This window comes from Hylobates moloch, unplaced genomic scaffold (genome assembly GCF_009828535.3).
Source record: "Hylobates moloch isolate HMO894 unplaced genomic scaffold, HMol_V3 SCAFFOLD_10, whole genome shotgun sequence".
Classification (NCBI taxonomy): domain Eukaryota; kingdom Metazoa; phylum Chordata; class Mammalia; order Primates; family Hylobatidae; genus Hylobates; species Hylobates moloch.
The window spans coordinates 13,765,561-13,784,106 of record NW_026652285.1 but is presented as its reverse complement, the minus strand read 5'-3'; the positions used below and the strand labels follow the sequence as shown (position 1 = coordinate 13,784,106).

Genomic DNA, 18,546 nt, shown 5'->3' with positions numbered 1-18,546 from the left:
ATTCGCTGCCCATATGGAATTTACTATCTAGTGTCATCTCCACTCTTACTGTTAACACAGCCCCAGAGATTTTACTTTTACAAAGAAATTCTATCTCTGTCTTACATTCGTGATTTCCTTCCACTTCTCTCATGTCTTACAGCTGAAGGATTCAAGAAATGGTGTAGCACAAGCCAACCCTCGTCTCAGTTCTGAGATGAGTGGGTAAAATGTGAAAGGAAAGAAAGAAATGAAAGGCACAGAGGTGGAACATGGTTTTGCTGAGCCCATTCTCCTTTCATAAATCACACACAGGATCAAGGTGCTAATGTGAATGTTGAAATAAGCAGATCTAGCAAGAACTGCTGCTTTGGCTTTTTATATCTAGAACTAAAAAAGAACTGAACCATGTAGTTATCATTTGAGGTTTACTAACTATGCCAGCAATATTGCCTCCAAGCTATGTTGCCTGGTGGTTCTCTTAGAAATGCTAAGTTGCTTGGGCAATGGTTTAAGGAGGGTGTCTATACCTTAGTGATTTATTTTGGTAATTCTCAAACTTTTCAATACAAAAATCTCCTTTTCTAAAAAGAATTTATAGTGTCTGATATTCACCTAGGGATATACATTTTGAAAGCTATTGCTTACAAAGCCAGGATATTGATTTAAATAATAAACAATTCTATTTTATTTATTTAGAGACGGAGTTTCGCTCTTGTTGCCCAAGCTGGAGTGCAATGGCGCCATCTCGGCCTCCCAGGTTCAAGCTATTCTCCTGCCTCAGCCCCCCGAGTAGGTGAGATTACAGGCGCGTGCCAGCACGCCCAGCTAATTTTTTTGCATTTTTAGTAGAAACGGGGTTTCACCATGTTAGCCAGGATGGTCTCGAACTCCTGACCTCAGGTGATCCGCCCGCCTCGGCCTCCTAAAGTGCTGGGATTACAGGCGTGAGCCACCGCGACCGGCTTTCAAAAATGTTTAATCGTACAATATCTTCCTCCTTTGCTTTTTTTTATTGTTCTTGGTGTTGGGAAGTCAGGACGTGGGACGGGAACACAATGAAAATAGATAATATTCTGCAGAAAATGCATCTCGTGTCCCTTTCAGGCTTGGGTAGCCCACCTCTCTACACCCGGAGACACTTTTCCCGATCGCGGTCCAGGTCTAGCGGCGCGCGCGCACTTAACCCCGCCTCCCGTCTAGCCCCGCCCCTCAACTCCTGTCCGCTAGAGTCGTCCGGCCCAAGACCGGGGGGTGGTTCTCGCTGCAATCCCACAATCGGCCACAGGGAGGGGACGGTGGCTGTAGAAGCCGAAGGGCCTTCCCCTAAGGCGGAGGCGGCGGAAGCGGAAAAGGCGGGACCTAGGGAGCACGTTACATCCGGACGCGTCGGTGGTAGGTCTGGATCTCCGAATCTGAATTGTGTTCGCTGTTGAGAAGCTCCCCACGGGGTTGTAGGCTTCGGACCTCATGGCAGAGATAATTCAGGAACGCATAGAAGATCGGCTCCCGGAATTGGAACAGCTGGAGCGCATTGGATTGTTCAGTCATGCGGAGATTAAGTGAGAGAGGGTTGGGGAGAGGGAAGAGCTGAGGCGGCCTGAAGGGAGGTTGGGAGTGTGTGGCAGGGGCCAGGTGTGGGGACGCTCGACCTGTGTTTATTTTTCCTAACTTGGCGGAAGCCCAATTCCCGTTTTCGGTGATGTCCAGAATTAATTTCTCATTCGTTGCAAGGTAATCCATCCGTCTACTTACCCATCAGACATTTTCACAGCCCTTCATGGAGCCGGATCTTAGGGCTGTAAAGGTGATAAACCCAGGATTCCTGCTCATTAGGAGCTAATTGGGCAGAGTGTGGTGGGGGAGACAGACAAATTAAATATTTTGATAACAGTGTAATGTAAGTTGATTGTAGTACCTTGTACTGCTGTAGGGATAGGAACAGAGTGCTGTGGGAGCCCAGGGGGAGTGGATAAATTCCTAACTAGACTTGAAGGTGGAGACCATTGAAATCAGTTTCATATGCTACTCCAGAGCCTAACTACAGCGCCTGGCACATATTAGACATTCAGTAGCGTGTTAAAATTATGTTTAATAGTTTTTAATGGTTTCTATGACTGTTGCTTTGTTTTGCAACGTCTGAATGTAGTAATGTGACTCAGAGCTTCAAAGTAAGCATTCGTTAATGAAACACAGAACATAGCAGTGTGGACGCTTAGAAAGTGCTCAGTAAATGTTAATGTTACCATTACTAAAAACACCTGTCTTGCACGTCTTGCATTAAATTCTCCTAATATATACTTGTCATATGTTCATTCCTTAGCTAAGGACTCTGAATCTTCTCCCATAAGTCCTTCGTAGTGATAAGTCTTTTAAGGCAGACACAATTTAGATTTTTTAAAAAATTTACATGTCGAGAACTCAGAAATAAGAGGAATTTCGGAAAGAGATTTATTATTAAAATCTAAGTGACCTGAACTTGGAGTAAAAGAAGTCTTTATTAATACCAGCCAGGCGCGGTGGCTCACACCTGTAATCCCAGCACTTTGGGAGGCCGAGGTTGGGGGATCACGAGGTCAGGAGATCGAGACCACGGTGAAACCCCGTCTCTACTAAAAATACAAAAATTAGCTGAGCGTAGTGGCGGGCGCCTGTAGTCCCAGCTACTCAGGAGGCTGAGGCAGGAGAATCGCTTGAACCCGTGAGGCTGAGGTTGTAGTGAGCCGAGATCATGCCACTGCACTCCAGCCTGGGTGACAGAGCGAGAAAAAAACAAACAAAAAAAACACCATATGTAAATGGTATAAAGTTCTTAATTGTATTTGCTTTGCTGGTGGGGATGTCATTGGTTTTGGGAGTTGATTAAGATGATTTTCCTGAAAGTTTAAAAATACATCCTGATACCCTTAAGAGCACAAAAGTAATTGTGTAAGAGAATACTTTTTTTTTTTTTTTTGAGCCGGAGTCTCGCTCTGTTGCCAGGCTGGAGTGCAGTGGCGCGATCTCGGCTTACTGAAACCTCCGCCTTCCAGGTTCAAGCAGTTTTCCTGCCTCAGTCTCCCGAGTAGCTGGGACTACAGGCATACACCACCACGCCCTGCTAATTTTTGTATTTTTAGTAGAGATGGGGTTTTACCATGTTGGCCAGGGTGGTCTCAATCTCTTGACCTCTTGATCTACCCGCCTCAGCCTCCCAAAGTGCTGGGATTCCAGGCGTGAGCCACTGTGCCCAGCCAATAATACTTTCTTATGAAAGATAACTCTAGGAATTTTGTATTTTGAAAAACATGTTTTAAATATATTAAAAATAAACTTAAACATTTAATTTTTGCAGTTTTCAAGTGAAGTTTAAATGGCTTTCTCCTCAGGGCTATCATTAAGAAGGCTTCTGATCTAGAGTACAAAATCCAGAGAAGAACCCTTTTCAAGGAAGACTTTATCAGTTATGTTCAAGTAAGTGTGTAATTAATAATTTATTTATTTCTTTTTTTTTTTTTGGTGAGATGGCATCTCACTCTGTCACCCAGGTTGGAGTGCAGTGGTGTGAATGGTGTGATCTCTGCTCACTGCAACCTCTGCCCTCCAGGCTCAAGCGATTCTCCTACCTCAGCTTCCTGCGTAGCTGGGACCATAGGTGCATGCCACCATGCCTGGCTAATTTTTTGTACTTTTTGGTAGAGACTGGGTTTTGCCACGTTGCCCAGGCTGATCTCAAGGGATCCACCCACCTTGGCCTCCTAAAGTGCTGGGCTTACAGGTGTGAACCACAATGCCTGGCCAATAATTAATAATTTCATTACTTTTTTTTGAGGCAGGGGCTTGCCTTTCACCCAGGCTGAAGTGCAGTGGTGCCATCATGGCTCAGTGTAGCTTCCACCTCCTGGGCTGAAGCCATCCTCCCACCTCAGCTTTTGGAGTAGCTAGGACTACAGGTGTGTGCCAGTATGGCTGGCTAGTTTTTGTGTTTTTTGTAGAGACAGGGTTTTGGCATGTTGCCCACGCCCAAAATGGTGGGATTACAAGTGTTTGTGAGCCACCGGGCCCAGCCTTACTTTTTTTGTTTTTGTTTTTGAGACAAGTGTCTTGCTGTGTCACCCAGGCTGGAGTGCAGTGGTGCGATCTCAGCTCACTGCAACCACCGCCTCCTGGGTTCTAGTGATTCTCAAGTCTCAGCCTCCCCAGTAATGGATTACAGGCTTATGGCACCACACCCAGCTACTTTTAGTAGAGACTGGGTTTTACCATGTTGGCCAGGCTGGTCTCGAACTCCTGGCCTCAAGAAATCCACCTGCATTAGCCTCTCGAAGTGAGTGCTGTGATTACAGGCATGAGGCATCATGCTCGGCCCTAGCCTTACTTTTTAATCCCTTCACAAATTGATTGGTTGATTAATTGAAATGGAGTCTCTCTGTGTCACCCAGGCTGGAGTGTAGTTGTGCAGTCTCTGCTCACTGCAACCTCCGCCTATTAGGTTCAAGTGATTCTCCTGCCTCAGCTTCCCGTCCTTTTGCAAATTTAAAATCAGTTCTAGAATGATGAGCTTAACATCAATTTTTTTTTTTTTTTTTTTTTTTGAGACGGAGTTTCGCTCTTGTTGCCCAGGCTGGAGTGCAGTGGTGAGATCTCGGCTCACCGCAACCTTCGCCTCCTGGGTTCAAGCAGTTATCTGCTTCAGCCTCCTGAGTAGTTGGGATTACAGGCGCCTGCCACCATGCCAGGCTAATTTTTGTAGAGACAGCGTTTCACCATCTTGACCAGGCTGGTCTTGAACGCCTGACCTGGTGATCCACCCGCCTCGGCCTCCCAAAGTGCTGGAATTACAGGCATGAGCCACCACGCCTGGCCAACATCAATTTTTTAAAAGATTAAAAAAAAATTCCAGAAACATTCATTAGATAGATATTTCTGAACAGGAGTAGCATTGGGAGTAGCATTGCTCCACTAAGACTTTAGTCCTGGCCAAACCGAACTTACTTTCCCCCTCCTCTTTATCTCTTGTCGTTTTCTTTCTTTTTTTTTTTCTACTGGGTTTGTAGATCAGAGATTGTCAGAGACATAGTGTGTATCAGGACTTTAGCAAGAGATTTGCCTCTTGGTGAGCAAGACAGAGGAGAGTGAAGTTGATGATGGTAGAGAATTGAAAAGTCACTACTTGTTTATCTGTTGTCTGTCCACTTGGAAAGAGGTGTGCCGCAAGATTTTTTCATCTTGTAAATGCATGGAAGGTTTGAATAAAGATAAATCATGTCAGACCAATTTTCCAATGGGGAAGAATAGCTGATATGTTGGATGACGGAATCAGGATTCAGAAAGAACCAATAACAAGATCAAATGTTTATAAGACTAGAAGTTTTGGTTGGGCGTGCTGGCTCATGCTGTAATCCCAGCACTTTGGGAGGCTGAGGTGGGCGGATCACCTGAGGTCAGGAGTTCGAGACCAGCCTGGCCAACATGGTGAAACCCCATCTCTACTAAAAACACAAAAATTAGCTGGGTGTGGTGGTGGGTGCCTGTAATCCTAGCTACTCAGGAGGCTGAGGCAGGAGAATCGCTTGAACCCAGCGGGTGGAGGTTGCAGTGAGCCAAGATTGTGCCATTGCATTCCCAGCCTGGGTGACAAGATCGAAACTCCATCTCAAAAAAAAAAAAAGACTAGAAGTTTTGAGCGTAGATTTAAAAAGACAGCAGAACAAACAATGTATGAACCTTGGCTAAGCTATTGTTTTTGGAAGAGGTCCTATGAGTAGATTGCTCACTCAAAATGAGCCAAGACCATATTATGTCAAAAATATAATTTTTTTTTTTTTTTCAAGTAATACACTCACTCTTGCCCAGGCTGGAGTGCAATGGTGCGACCATCACTCATTGCAGCCTTGAACTTCTAGGCTCAGGTGATCCTTCTGCCTCAGCTTCCCAAGTAGGTAGGACTACAGGCTTGTGCCAGATGGCTGGCTAATTTTCTTACTTTTTGTAGAGATAGGGTCTCCTTATGTTGCCCAGGCTGGTCTTGAACTCCTGGGCTCAAGTGATCCTCCTGCCTTGACCTACCAGAGTTTTGGGAATTACAGGCTTGAGCTAGTGTGCCCAGCCAAAAGATTTCTTAAAGCTAAATGAGACTGTGAAAGCACAAACCATGAGAGAAAAGACTGATTGATTTGATTGTGTTCAAAATACAAATTTCTGGAGGGGCGTGGCGGCTCACGTGTGAGACAGGCAGATCGCTTGAGCCCAGGAGTTCAAGACCAGCCTAGGCAACATGGCAAACCCCATCTCTACAAAAAATACAAAAATTAGCTGGGAATGGTGGTACACACCTGTAGTCCCAGCCACTCTGGAGGTTGAGGTGGTAGGATCAGTTGAACCTGGGAGGTGGAAGCTGTAATGAGCCATGATGGTGCCATTGCACTTCAGTCTGGGTGATAGAGACCCTGTCTCAAAAAAAAAAAAAAAAATTCTGTGCAAAAAAGACACTACAAATAATGTGAAAATACAAGCCACAAAATGTGAGAAAATATTTGCAACACATAATTAGAACTATGTATACACATATATAAAGAACTGTAGGCCGGGCGCAGTGGCTCACGCCTGTAATCCCAGCACTTTGGGAGGCCGAGGTGGGCGGATCACGAGGTCAGGAGATCGAGACCATCCTGGCTAACAAGGTGAAACCCCATCTCCAATAAAAAATACAAAAAAAATTAGCCAGGCATGGTGGCGGGCGCCTGTAGTCCCAGCTACTTGGGAGGCTGAAGCAGGAGAATGGCGTGACTCTGGGAGGCGGAGTTTGCAGTGAGCCGAGATCTTGCCACTGCACTCCAGCCTGGGCGACAGAGCAAGACTCTGTCTCAAAAAAAAAAAAACAAAAAAAAAACTGTAAATCGAGAAGAAAATGAAAACTAAAAAGAAAAATGGGCAAATCATGTGAACGTGAAAGTCACAAAGGGGAAACATCACTTGTAGTTAAACTTATGATAAGACTTATCAGTAATTAGTTAAATAAAGATTAAAACCAGGTGTAGGGGCCAGGCACTGTAGCTCATGCCTATAATCCTAGCACTTTGGGAGGCTGAGGTGGGTGGATTACTTGAGGTCGGGACTTGGAGATCAGCCTGGTCAACATGGTGGAACCCCATCTCTACTAAAAATACAAAAATTAGCCAGGCACAGTAGCACGTACCTGTAATCCCAGCTACTGGGGAGGCTGAGGCAGGAAAATTGCTTGAACCCGGGAGGCAGAGGTTGCAATGAGCGTAGATTGCGCCACTGCACTTCAGCCTGGGCGACAGAGCGAGACTCCATCTCAAAAAAACAAACAATCAAAAAAAACCAGGTGTAGGACTGCTTTATATTCATCATAAGAGCAAACCTTTTTTTTTTTTTTTTTCTTTTTTGAGATGGAGTCTCGCTCTGTCACCCAGGCTGGAGTGCAATGGCGTGATCTCGGCTGACTGTAACCTCTACCTCCTGATCAGCCTCCCAAGTAGCTGGGATTGCAGGCACACACCACCACCCTCAGTGAATAGGGATATAGCTAAAGGGATAATGTTGAGTAAAAATATGGATTGATGGGCCGGGCACAGTGGCTCATGCCTATAATCCCAGCACTTTGGGAGGCCAAGGTGGGTGGATTGCTTGAGGTCGGGAGTTCAAGACCAGCCTGGCCAACATGGTGAAACCCCATCTCTACTAAAAATACAAAAATTAGCTGGGCATGGTGGCAGGCGCCTGTAATCCAAGCTACTCGGGAGGCTGAGGCAGGAGAATTGCTTGAACCCAGGAGGCAGAGGTTGCAGTGAGCTGAGATTATGCCCTGGGTGACAGAGGTAGACCCCATCTCAAAAACAAAACAAAACAAAACAAAAAACCTATGGATTGATGGATGTAGCATGATACCATTTATGTAAAATTTAAAAGCATTCAAGACATCATTATAATAAAGTCCAAAGTCATGTTTGGGAATGATAACAAAGTCAAGGTAATTGCTGCCTCTGGAGAGGGAGAAGAATAGAATCAGAGATGGGTACATAGGTGGCTTCATTTTTATATGAACTGTTTTATTTCTAAAAAAGATTTGAAGCAAATGTAGTGCAATGTAGGTTTTGATGTAGCTGCATTGTACCTGCATGGGGTGTTTTATATACTTGAACTATTTCGTGGAATAATTTTTAAGTGAAGCATATAATTATAAGCTTGTTAATTATTCTGTTCAAGTTTTATAGCTAATTGAATTTTAAGTGAGTTCTAGACATTTATTGTAAATTATACTTAAGTGATAGCACATTGTTTTTTATTTTATATTCTCGATTTTTGTTTTATGACTTTAACTAAATTTCCAGTATTTAAAAGGTTTTTGATTTTCTAGCTTCTCATTTTTTGTATGTTTTTCTTTCATAGTATGAAATTAATCTTTTGGAGCTGATCCAGAGAAGAAGAACAGTAAGTAGAAGATTTTCTAGAAGTTAGAGAAAAATACAGAACTAAGCAGTATGACTGTGTAGTTAGGACTTCTGTTTGGGAGACAGTGTTGATAAAACTGTGTGGTGATATGCCTATAATGGATATTTGTAATTATTTGTTTGCTTCATCAGTACCATTAAGTGGTCAAGTAGGAATGCTGTTTTGGACAAATATGATTAAGTTGAGGCTCTGTTTTTTATGTCCCCCTTTAGCGCATTGGATATTCATTCAAGAAGGATGAGATTGAGAATTCTATTGTACACCGGGTACAAGGTGTTTTCCAGCGTGCCTCAGCAAAATGGAAAGTGAGTGATCAAGGCATCCTTAACTTTGTGAGATGTGAAGATAAGTATTATACATATTGTATTAGGGATTCAAATGCAGTTTTCTATTTTTATCTTGGGTGTCTTTATGGTATCTTTATACTTACTCTAATGATGGTATCATTGCTTGAAACATTTTTTTTTTTTTTTTTTTTTGAGACGGAGTCTCGCTCTGTCACCCAGGCTGGAGTGCAGTGGCGCGATCTCGGCTCACTGCAAGCTCCGCCTCCCGGGTTCACGCCATTCTCCTGCCTCAGCCTCTCGGAGTAGCTGGGACTACAGGCGCCCGCCACCACGCCCGGCTAATTTTTTGTATTTTTTAGTAGAGTTGGGGTTTCACCATGGTCTCGATCTCCTGACCTCGTGATCCACCTGCCTCGGCCTCCCAAAGTGCTGGGATTACAAGCGTGAGCCACCGCGCCCGGCCTCTCGAAACATTTTTTGAGCCACTTAACAAACCAGTAAGAAAACTGATCTTATTACCTTATAGTTATTCTGTGAGGACAGTGCTGAAAACAGTGTATTTGATACATTACTAAGGATTGGAAATTTGGGAGATATTTGTATATATCTGTAAGTACATTGAAGACTTAGAGCTAGAAGATAAATGGTTATGTAGGGGTAATACCTCAGAAACTTGATTTTTTTTTTTTTTTTTTTTTTTTTTGACGGGGTCTTGCTTTTTCGCCCCGGCTGGGGTTCGTGGGGGCGTTTCGGCCCACTGCCAGGTCCCCCCCCCGGGTTCCTTCCATTTTCCTTCCCCCGCCCCCCCGGACTTGATTTTTTTTTTTTTTTTTTTTTTTTTGAGACGGAGTCTTGCTTTGTCGCCCAGGCTGGAGTTCAGTGGCGCAGTCTTGGCTCACTGCAAGCTCCGCCTCCCGGGTTCATGCCATTCTCCTGCCTCAGCCTCTCCGAGTAGCTGGGACTACAGGCGCCCGCCACCACGCCCGGCTAATTTTTTTTTTTGTATTTTTTAGTAGAGACGGGGTTTCACCGTGGTCTCGATCTCCTGACCTCGTGATCCGCCCGCCTCGGCCTCCCAAAGTGCTGGGATTACAAGCGTGAGCCACCGCGCCCGGCCGAAACTTGATTTTTTTTCCTTTCTTTTTTTTTTTTTTGAGATAAGGTCTCACTGTGTTGCCCAGACTAGAGTACAGTGGGGTGATCTTGGTTCATTGCAACCTCTGCCTCCCAGGCTCAAATGATTTTCCCACCTCAGCCTCCGCAGTAGCTGGGATCACAGGTGCATGCCACCATGCCTGGCTAATTTTTGTATTTTTGGTAGACATAGCATTTCATCATGTTGCTTAGGCTGGTCTTGAACTCCTGGGCTCAAGTGATCTGCCCACCTCAGCCTCCCAAAGTGCTGGGATTACAGGAGTCTTTGGGATTGGATATATTATATGAGAAGTATTTTGGATTCTTGGGAATGACAAATTTTATATTGCTACCCCAGACTGAGATCCTTTAAGAACTGCATTAAACAAACTGGATAGATAACAAAGTTTTTTGGGAGCATTGTGAGTGGGAATTGGGGGAAAGATTGAATTATCATAGTTAAGAGATCTGAGGCCTTTGTGAGGAAGAGCCAGATAGGATGAGAGGTGATTGGATTTTCTGAAATCTGCTTCTTTTTTTTTTTTTGGTGGGGGATGGAGTCTTGCTGTGTCGCACAGGCTAGAGTGCAGTGGTGTGATCTTGGCTCACTGCAACCTCTGCCTCCCAGGTTGAAGCAATTTTCCTGCCTCAGCCTCCCTAGTACCTGGGACTTCAGACATGCACCACCATGCCTGGCTAATTTTTGTATTTTTAGTAGACAGGGTTTTACCATCTTGGCCAGGCTGGTCTCGAACTCCTGACCTCAGGTGATCCATCTGCCTCAGCCTCCAAAAGTGCTGGGATTACAGGCCTGAGCCATTGTACCTGGCTTTTTTTTTTTTTTTTTTTTTTTCTGAGATGGAGCCTCCCTCTGTTGCCTAGGCTGGAGTGCAGTGGCCCAATCTCGGCCTCCCAGCTTCAAGCGGTTCTCCTGTCTCAGCTTCCTGAGTAGCTGGGATTACAGGGGTCTGCCACCACGTCTGGCTAATTTTTTTTTTTGTTTTGTTTTTTTGAGACGGAGTCTCGCTCTGTCGCCCAGGCTGGAGTGCAGTGGCGCAATCTCGGCTCACTGCAAGCTCCGCCTCCCGGGGTTCACGCCATTCTCCTGCCTCAGCCTCTCCGAGTAGCTGGGACTACAGGCGCCCGCCACCACACCCGGCTAATTTTTTTTGTACTTTTAGTAGAGACGGGGTTTCACCATATTGGCCTGGCTTGTTTTGAACTCCTGACCTCAAGTGATCAATCTGCCTTGGCCTCCCAATAATCTTTGTAATTTTAGTTTAGGTGGAGTTTTACCATGTTGGCCAGGCTGGTTTCAATCTTCTGACCTCAAGTGATCCACCCACTTCAGCCTCACAAAGTGCTGGAATTACAGGCGTGAGCCACCATACCCAACCTGAAATTTGCTTGTTTTTAGCAAAATTAATTAATGCAAAGGTGTATTACATGTAAAGTCAAATTCGGGCAGCTTACTACATTGCTTTTCTTGCAGGATGATGTTCAACTTTGGCTCTCCTATGTGGTTTTTTGTAAGAAGTGGGTGAGTAAGGCCATCCATGTCTCGCTTCCTCTGACCGTCTTTTTGTTAATCTGCCCTTTAAGCTTCATGCCAGATGTTTTTTCCTGAAGTGTAGGATTAACATGAAAAAAGAACCCAAGAAGGCGGAACATCAATATAACATTGGATATCTGAATGACCATAGTTTCCAATTCAATTGAAAAGAATATAATTTTTACGTGTATTTGTTCAATACAGTTGGTTTTTTTAAAAAAGATATTTAAAGTGTTTAGTGGTTTAATTGAGGTAGAAAATTATGAGGGTCTGTGTTCGTTTATATATCCCTAGCAATAGCATGTCATGCTCCATTGGATTTTACAGTTGGTAAAGTTAGGGTACATATTACTTACAGAGTAAGATCAATGATTTATCTGTGCAGAAGTAGCAATATTTTCCTTTTTTACAGGCTACTAAAACTCAACTTAGCAAGGTATTCTCTGCCATGTTGGCGATTCATTCCAACAAGCCAGGTATGGTGAAATCTTTGTCAATTTTTTTGCATTTTATTTAGACTCAAGCCGTTTTGGATTTTATTTCGCTTGATGAATCTAGGAGAAATTATTTTGAGGACTTGAGCTTAGGCAGTTGGCCTCAGCAGTTTTTCTTCCTGAATAGCTGCCTCGTAGTTCACCCCTGCCTACTATATACTACTGTCCTAGTGTTGTACCTGCAGGCAAGAAGGACTATATTTCTTTTTTTTTTTTTTTTTGAGACAGAGTCTCGCTCTGTCGCCCAGGCTGGAGGGCAGTAGTGTGAGCTCGGCTCACTGCAACCTCCGCCTTCTGGGTTCAAGCAGTTCTCCTGCCTCAACCTCCTGAGTAGCTGGGATTACAGGCGCCCGCCACCATGCCCAGCTAATTTTTGTATTTTTAGTAGAGATGGGGTTTCACCATGTTGGTCAGGCTGGTCTCGAACCCCTGACCTCGTGATCCACCCGCCTCGGCCTCCCAAAATGCTGGGATTACAGGCGTGAGCCACCAGTCCCGGCCAGACTGTAACTGTATTTCTTTTTAGATGATGGCAAAATAAATTTTTGAATCCTTTGAGGGACATTTTATTTGGAGGCAGTCAAATCTGAGGAATTTTAGAAGCTTAAAGGGGAAAATATCAATATAAATTTTAGAAGGTGCTGGTACAGAGTAGACTCATGTTTTGTAAGAGAAATATTTCTCTTGTGAATAATGTATAAATGGTCTAGTTGATAGTGGAGGGGCCTCAGTACCTATTCTCAGGGTATTAGGCTTAATCAGATATCTTATACCACACAAGACTCAAATAGACTACATTTGGCACCAGTTTACTCAGAAATATAGCAGGGTAGCCTTAGGTATGTTTCTTCTGCAGAATGCTCTTAGCAGAATGGAGGTAGCCTCTGGTTCCTAAGGTGACTGTTCAGATATGAGGAGATGAGATCATATCAGTAGGTAGGGGATCCACTCTGGCTTAGAAGCCCCATGGATGGGCATGGCTTCTACAGATCCTAGAAAGGTCATGCGTAATTTTAGGAGTCACATGTTCAAGGAAGCCCAAAGCAATTGCTTGCCACCATTGCTGACCCTCCTATTCCAGGTGTGGTTACCAGCCAGGCGTCATTTTTTTTTGTTTTTTTGTTTTTTTGTTTTTTGTTTTTTTTGAGACGGAGTCTCGCTCTGTCACCCAGGCTGGAGTGCAGTGGCGCAGTCTCGGCTCACTGCAAGCTCCGCCTCCCGGGTTCACGCCATTCTCCTGCCTCAGCCTCTCCGAGTAGCTGGGATTACAGGCGCCCGCCACCACGCCCGGCTAATTTTTTTGTATTTTTAGTAGAGACGGGGTTTCACCGTGGTCTCGATCTGACCTCGTGATCCACCCGCCTCGGCCTCCCAAAGGCTGGGATTACAAGCGTGAGCCACCGCGCCCAGCCTCCAGGCATCATTTTTAACAAAAGCAATCTTGCTTGATAAGATAGGTGACCTTTATTAAGTGTCTAGGGAAATAGCTAGAATGTTAACTCAGGGTTAATTTCCCATGTAGAAGGACAAAGGATTTTAGAGAAAATTATGAATTATAATTTATTTTATTTTTTAGAGACAGAGTCTTGCCTCTGTTGCCCAGGCTGGAGTGCAGTGGTGCGATCTCAGCTCACTGCAACCTCTGTCTCCTGGGTTCAAGTGATTCTCATGCCTCAGCCTTCTAAGTAGCTGGGATTACAGATGTGCACCACCACGCCTGGCTAATTTTTGTATTTTTAGTAGAGATGGGGTTTCGCCATGCTGGCCAGACTGGTCGTGAACTCCCAGCCTCAAACGATCTGCACACCTCAGCCTCCCAAAGCGCTGGGATTACAGGAGTAAGCCACTGTGCCTGGCCCTAGAATTTCTCTAAATATTGAGAAAAGAGCAAAAAATAATTTTATTTGGTGTAAGATAAGCAGTTTCTTTTTTTTTTTTTTTTTTTTTTTGGGAGACAGAGTCTCGCTCTTTCACCCAGGCTGGAGTGCAGTGGCGCGTTCTCGGCTCACTGCAGGCTCCGCCCCCCGGGGTTCACGCCATTCTCCTGCCTCAGCCTCCCGCGTAGCTGGGACTACAGGCGCCTGCCACCTCGCCCGGCTAATTTTTTTTTGTATTTTTAGTAGAGACAGGGTTTCACCGTGTTAGCCAGGATGGTCTCGATCTCCTGACCTCGTGATCCACCCGCCTCGGCCTCCCAAAGTGCTGGGATTACAGGCGTGAGCCACCGCGCCCGGCCAAGATAAGCAGTTTCTTCTGACCTTTTTTTTTTTTTTGACATGGAGTCTTGCTCTGTCGCCCAGGCTGGGGTGTAGTAGTGCGATCTCAGCTCACTGCAACCTCCGCCTCCCAGGTTAAAGTGATTCTTCTGCCTCAGCCTCCCTAATAGCTGGGACTATAGGAGGGTGCAACCACGCCTGGCTAATTTTTTGTATTTTTTAGTAGAAACGAGGATTCACCATGTTGGCCAGGCTGGTCTCAAACTCCTGACATCAAGTGATCTGCTTGCCTCGGCCTCCCAAAGTGCTGGAATTACAGGTGTGAGCCGCTGTGTCCAGCCTTTTTCTGGCATTTTACTACCTTTAAAATTTGTATGTGGGCCAGGCACGGTGGCTTATGCCTATAATCCTAGCACTTCGGGAAGCCGAGGCAGGCAGATCATTTGAGATCAGGAGTTTGAGACCAGCCTGAGCAACATGGTGAAAACCCGTCTTTACAAAGCTACAAAATTTAGCTGGGCGTGATGGCGTGTGCCCGTGGTCCCAGCTATTTGAGGGGCTAAGGTGGGATCCTTGTAGGTGAAGACTGCAGTGAGCTGTGTTTGTGCCACTGCAGCCTGAGCAACAGAGCAAGACCCTGTCTCAATAAAGAAAAAAATTGTATGCGACTTACAATAATGTCCTTAGATCTGATGAAAAACATAATGTCCTTAGATCTGATGTAACAGACACTTAGGTACTCATCCTTTAAATTGAACATTTGTTATCATTTACTTATTTGCTTCAGAATACTGTTTCTAATTTTAGATAATGTAACCAAGCTTTGCAGTTAGAAACTGTCTGTCCAAACTGCTTCCCCTTTTGTTAAAGGTTTTTTAAAAAAATTGTTTGAGTAGGCCGGGCGCGGTGGCTCATGCCTGTAATCCTAGCACTTTGGGAGGCCGAGGTGGGCGGATCACGAGGTCAGTAGATCGAGGCCATCCTGGCTAACATGGTGAAACCCTGTCTCTACTAAAAATACAAAAAAAAAATTAGCCGGGCATAGTGGCGGGTGCCTGTAGTACCAGCTACTCGGGAGGCTGAGGCAGGAGAATGGCATGAACCTGGGAGGCGGAGCTTGCAGTGAGCCGAGATTGCGTCACTGCACTCCAGCCTGGGCAACAGAGTGAGACTCTGTCTCAAAAAAAAAAAAAAAAAAAATTGTGTGAGTATTAAAATCGGATCATTTGGTTCTTTTCTTGTCTGACTTGATTAATTTATTGAAATGAAATCTGATGGTTTTTCACTTACAGCTTTGTGGATTATGGCAGCCAAATGGGAAATGGAAGATCGATTGTCTTCAGAAAGCGCAAGGCAACTATTTCTTCGGGCACTGCGCTTTCATCCAGAGTGCCCAAAACTTTATAAAGAAGTAAGTGTGTATGCACGTAGGATGAGAAGGTGATGTCTCAGTTTGGTCCTCTGGAGACATTTTTTTTTTTTTTTCCTGGATTCAAGCAATTCTTATGCCTCAGCCTCCTGAGTAGCTGGGATTACAGGTGCCCGCTACCACGCCCGGCTATTTTTTTTGTATTTTTAGTAGAGACGGGGTTTTGCCATGTTGGCCAGGCTGGTCTTTTTTTTTTTTTTTTTTGAGACAGAGTCTCGCTCTGTTGCCCAGGCTGGAGTGCAGTGGCATGGTCTCGACTCACTGCAAGCTCTTGCCTCCTGGGTTCACACCATTCTCCTGCCTCAGTCTCCCGAGTAGCTGGGACTATAGGTGCCTGCCACCATGCCCAGCTAAATTTTTGTGTTTTTTAGTAGGGACGGGGTTTTACCGTGTTAGCCAGGATGGTCTTGATTTCCTGACCTGGTCATCCGCCTGCCTCGGCCTCCCAAAGTGCTGGGATTACAGGCCTGAGCCACTGCGCCCGGCCCATGTATTCTTTATTAAATAAAAAACGCTTCAATTCATGGAGGCTAGGAATAAGTGTGGAGGTGTGGGTAAGGAAAAACATCTTTTTTTTTTTTTTTTGAGATGGAGTCTTATTCTGTCCAGGCTAGAGTACAGTGGCCTGATCTTGGCTCATTGCAACCTCTACCTCCTGGGTTCAAGCGATTCTCCTGCCTCAGCCTCCCGAGTAGCTGGGATCCCACGTCTGGCTAATTTTTGTATTTTTAGTAGAGATGGCGTTTCGCCCTGTTGGGCAGGCTGGTCTCGAACTCCCGAACTCAGGTGATCTGCCTGCCTCAGCCTCCGAAAGTGATGGGATTACAGGTGTGAGCCACCATGCCTGGCGAGGGAAAAACATCTTTTTATTTTTTGTCCAGTGGTAGGTGTTGACACTGCAGCTTCTAAGTTAGTTGAGAGGTTGGAACCCTCGCCTCCTTCCTGTGGTTGGAAGGAATAGGGAACGAGACTCTAACATTTTTTTAGTTAGGAGCCAGATTTAGCTCTTATATACTTTTTACCTCTTTATACTTTTGTTTTTATTTTTTTTCTTGTTCCCTTTGTTCCCTTGGTTCTCCAAAGAAGTCCTCCTCTGGCTTCTTTGCCTTGTCCTCCTCTTTTCTCCATATTCTTTCTGTCTCCTTTTCTTGAGATAGGTACCTGGTAGTTCTTCCTTTCTCTCTTCGGGGACTTACTCCCTTATGTATGGTGCCCTAGAACATTTGAGGGCCAAGCTTTAGATGAAAATCCCAAATAATAGAAAGGATGTATTGGAAGCTGCACTGTTTTCTGAGTCATTTGTCAGGATGAAAGAGAAACTGCTATTTAATTCTTTTTTTTTTGAGATAGAGTCTCACTCTGTCGCTCAGGCAGGAGTGCAATGGTATGTTCTTGGCTCACTGCAACCTCTGCCCCTGGGGTTCAAACGATTCTCCTGCCTCAGCCCCCGAAGTAGCTGGGATTATAGGTGTGCACCACCATGCCCCGCTAATTTTTGTATTTTTAGTAGACATGGGGTTTCACTATGTTGGGCAGGCTGGTCTCGAACTCCTGACCTCAAGTGATCTGCCCGCCCGGCCTCCAAAATTGTTGGGATTACAGGCGTGAGCCACCGTGCCCAGCCTGCTATTTAATTCTTAAATGAAAGTTAAGGCTGGGTGTGGTGGCTCATGCCTTTAATCCCAGCACTTTGGGAGGCTGAGGCAGGAGGATCACTTGAGGTCAGTTGTTTGAGGCCAGGCAGCAACATAGCAAGACCCTGTCTCTACAAAAAATAAAAATAAAAAAATTATCTGAATGTGATGGAATGCACCTCTAATCCTAGCTACTCAGGAAGCTGAGGCAAGGGGATCACTTGAGTGCAGGAATTCATGGCCGAAATGAGCTGTGATCACCAGTGCACTCCAGCTTGGTTGACAGAGCAAGACCCTGTCTCAAAAAAATTTAAAAAGCATCTCCAAAGATTTTCAGTTTATTTCCCTTCTGTAGTACTTTAGAATGGAGCTGATGCATGCTGAAAAACTGAGGAAGGAGAAGGAAGAATTTGAAAAAGCCAGTATGGATGTGGTAAGGTTCTAATTATTTTATTCTCACTTGCTAAAAATGTATAACATTTTGAGCCTGCTTAGGAGTAAGAGAAAATATTTGGAATATATTTTTCTTTTTTTTGAGACAGAGTCTCGTTCTGTCACACAGGCTGGAGTGCAGTGGCACCATCTCGGCTCACTGCAACCTCTGCCTCCGGGTTCAAGCTTTAATGTTTAATGTTGTTACATTTTGAAACTTCCAGATGAGTTAGTGTTACTTATAAATGGACTTAGTTAGGAAAATGAAGCTTTATGCTATAAGAATAGATATTTGGACTAATTAATGTGGTTCTCAAAATTGTTACTTACAGAATAGCCAAATGCTATTCTTTAACACTGTGTGATCTCATAAAGTGATATATTAATGGATTCAAGGAGCTTGAGAAAGGTTGTGAAATGTGTGGTTTCCTGGCCTTCTTTCTTTCCCTTTTTATATAATTTTTTATGTGACAGAATAATTAAAAGATTTAGAATGTTAGAGCTGAGAAGAAACTTTACTATTGTCTGTTATTGTGGTTTCCAACTTAGAACTTTTTTCTCAGATATTCTTGCTCTTGTCGCCTAGGCTGGAGTGCAAAGGCACGATCTCGGCTCACTGCAACCTCCGCCTCCCGGGTTCAAGTGATTCTCCTGCCTCAGCCTCCCGAGTAGCTGGGATTACAGGCGCCCAACACCACTCCTGGCCAATTTTTGTATTTTTAGTAGAGATGGGGTTTTGCCATGTTGGCCAGGCTGGTCATGAACTCCTGATCTCAAGTGATCTGCCTGCCTCGGCTTCCCAAAGTGCTGGGATTATAGGCATGAGTCACCACACCAGGCCAGGACTTTTTTATTCAAATAAAATGTTACACAGAAGCGCAAACAAGACATGTAAAATCTGACCTGTTTTGGGCCAAATGGAGAGTGAGGCC

The 18,546-nt window shown here is 44.7% G+C and overlaps 1 protein-coding gene across 1 annotated transcript in view; it reads left to right on the top strand.

Moving 5' to 3' along the window:
- Window positions 1-1,357: 1,357 nt before the first annotated feature.
- UTP6 (UTP6 small subunit processome component) overlaps window positions 1,358-18,546 on the top strand; it is a 41,891-nt gene continuing 24,702 nt past the window's right edge. Inside the window, exons 1-8 of the mRNA XM_058445386.1 lie at window positions 1,358-1,541; window positions 3,348-3,432; window positions 8,374-8,415; window positions 8,649-8,741; window positions 11,350-11,397; window positions 11,822-11,885; window positions 15,412-15,530; window positions 17,538-17,615. Coding sequence (XP_058301369.1) covers window positions 1,450-1,541; window positions 3,348-3,432; window positions 8,374-8,415; window positions 8,649-8,741; window positions 11,350-11,397; window positions 11,822-11,885; window positions 15,412-15,530; window positions 17,538-17,615 — 621 coding nt within the window. The 5' untranslated portion in view covers window positions 1,358-1,449. The remainder of the gene's footprint in view (window positions 1,542-3,347; window positions 3,433-8,373; window positions 8,416-8,648; window positions 8,742-11,349; window positions 11,398-11,821; window positions 11,886-15,411; window positions 15,531-17,537; window positions 17,616-18,546) is intronic.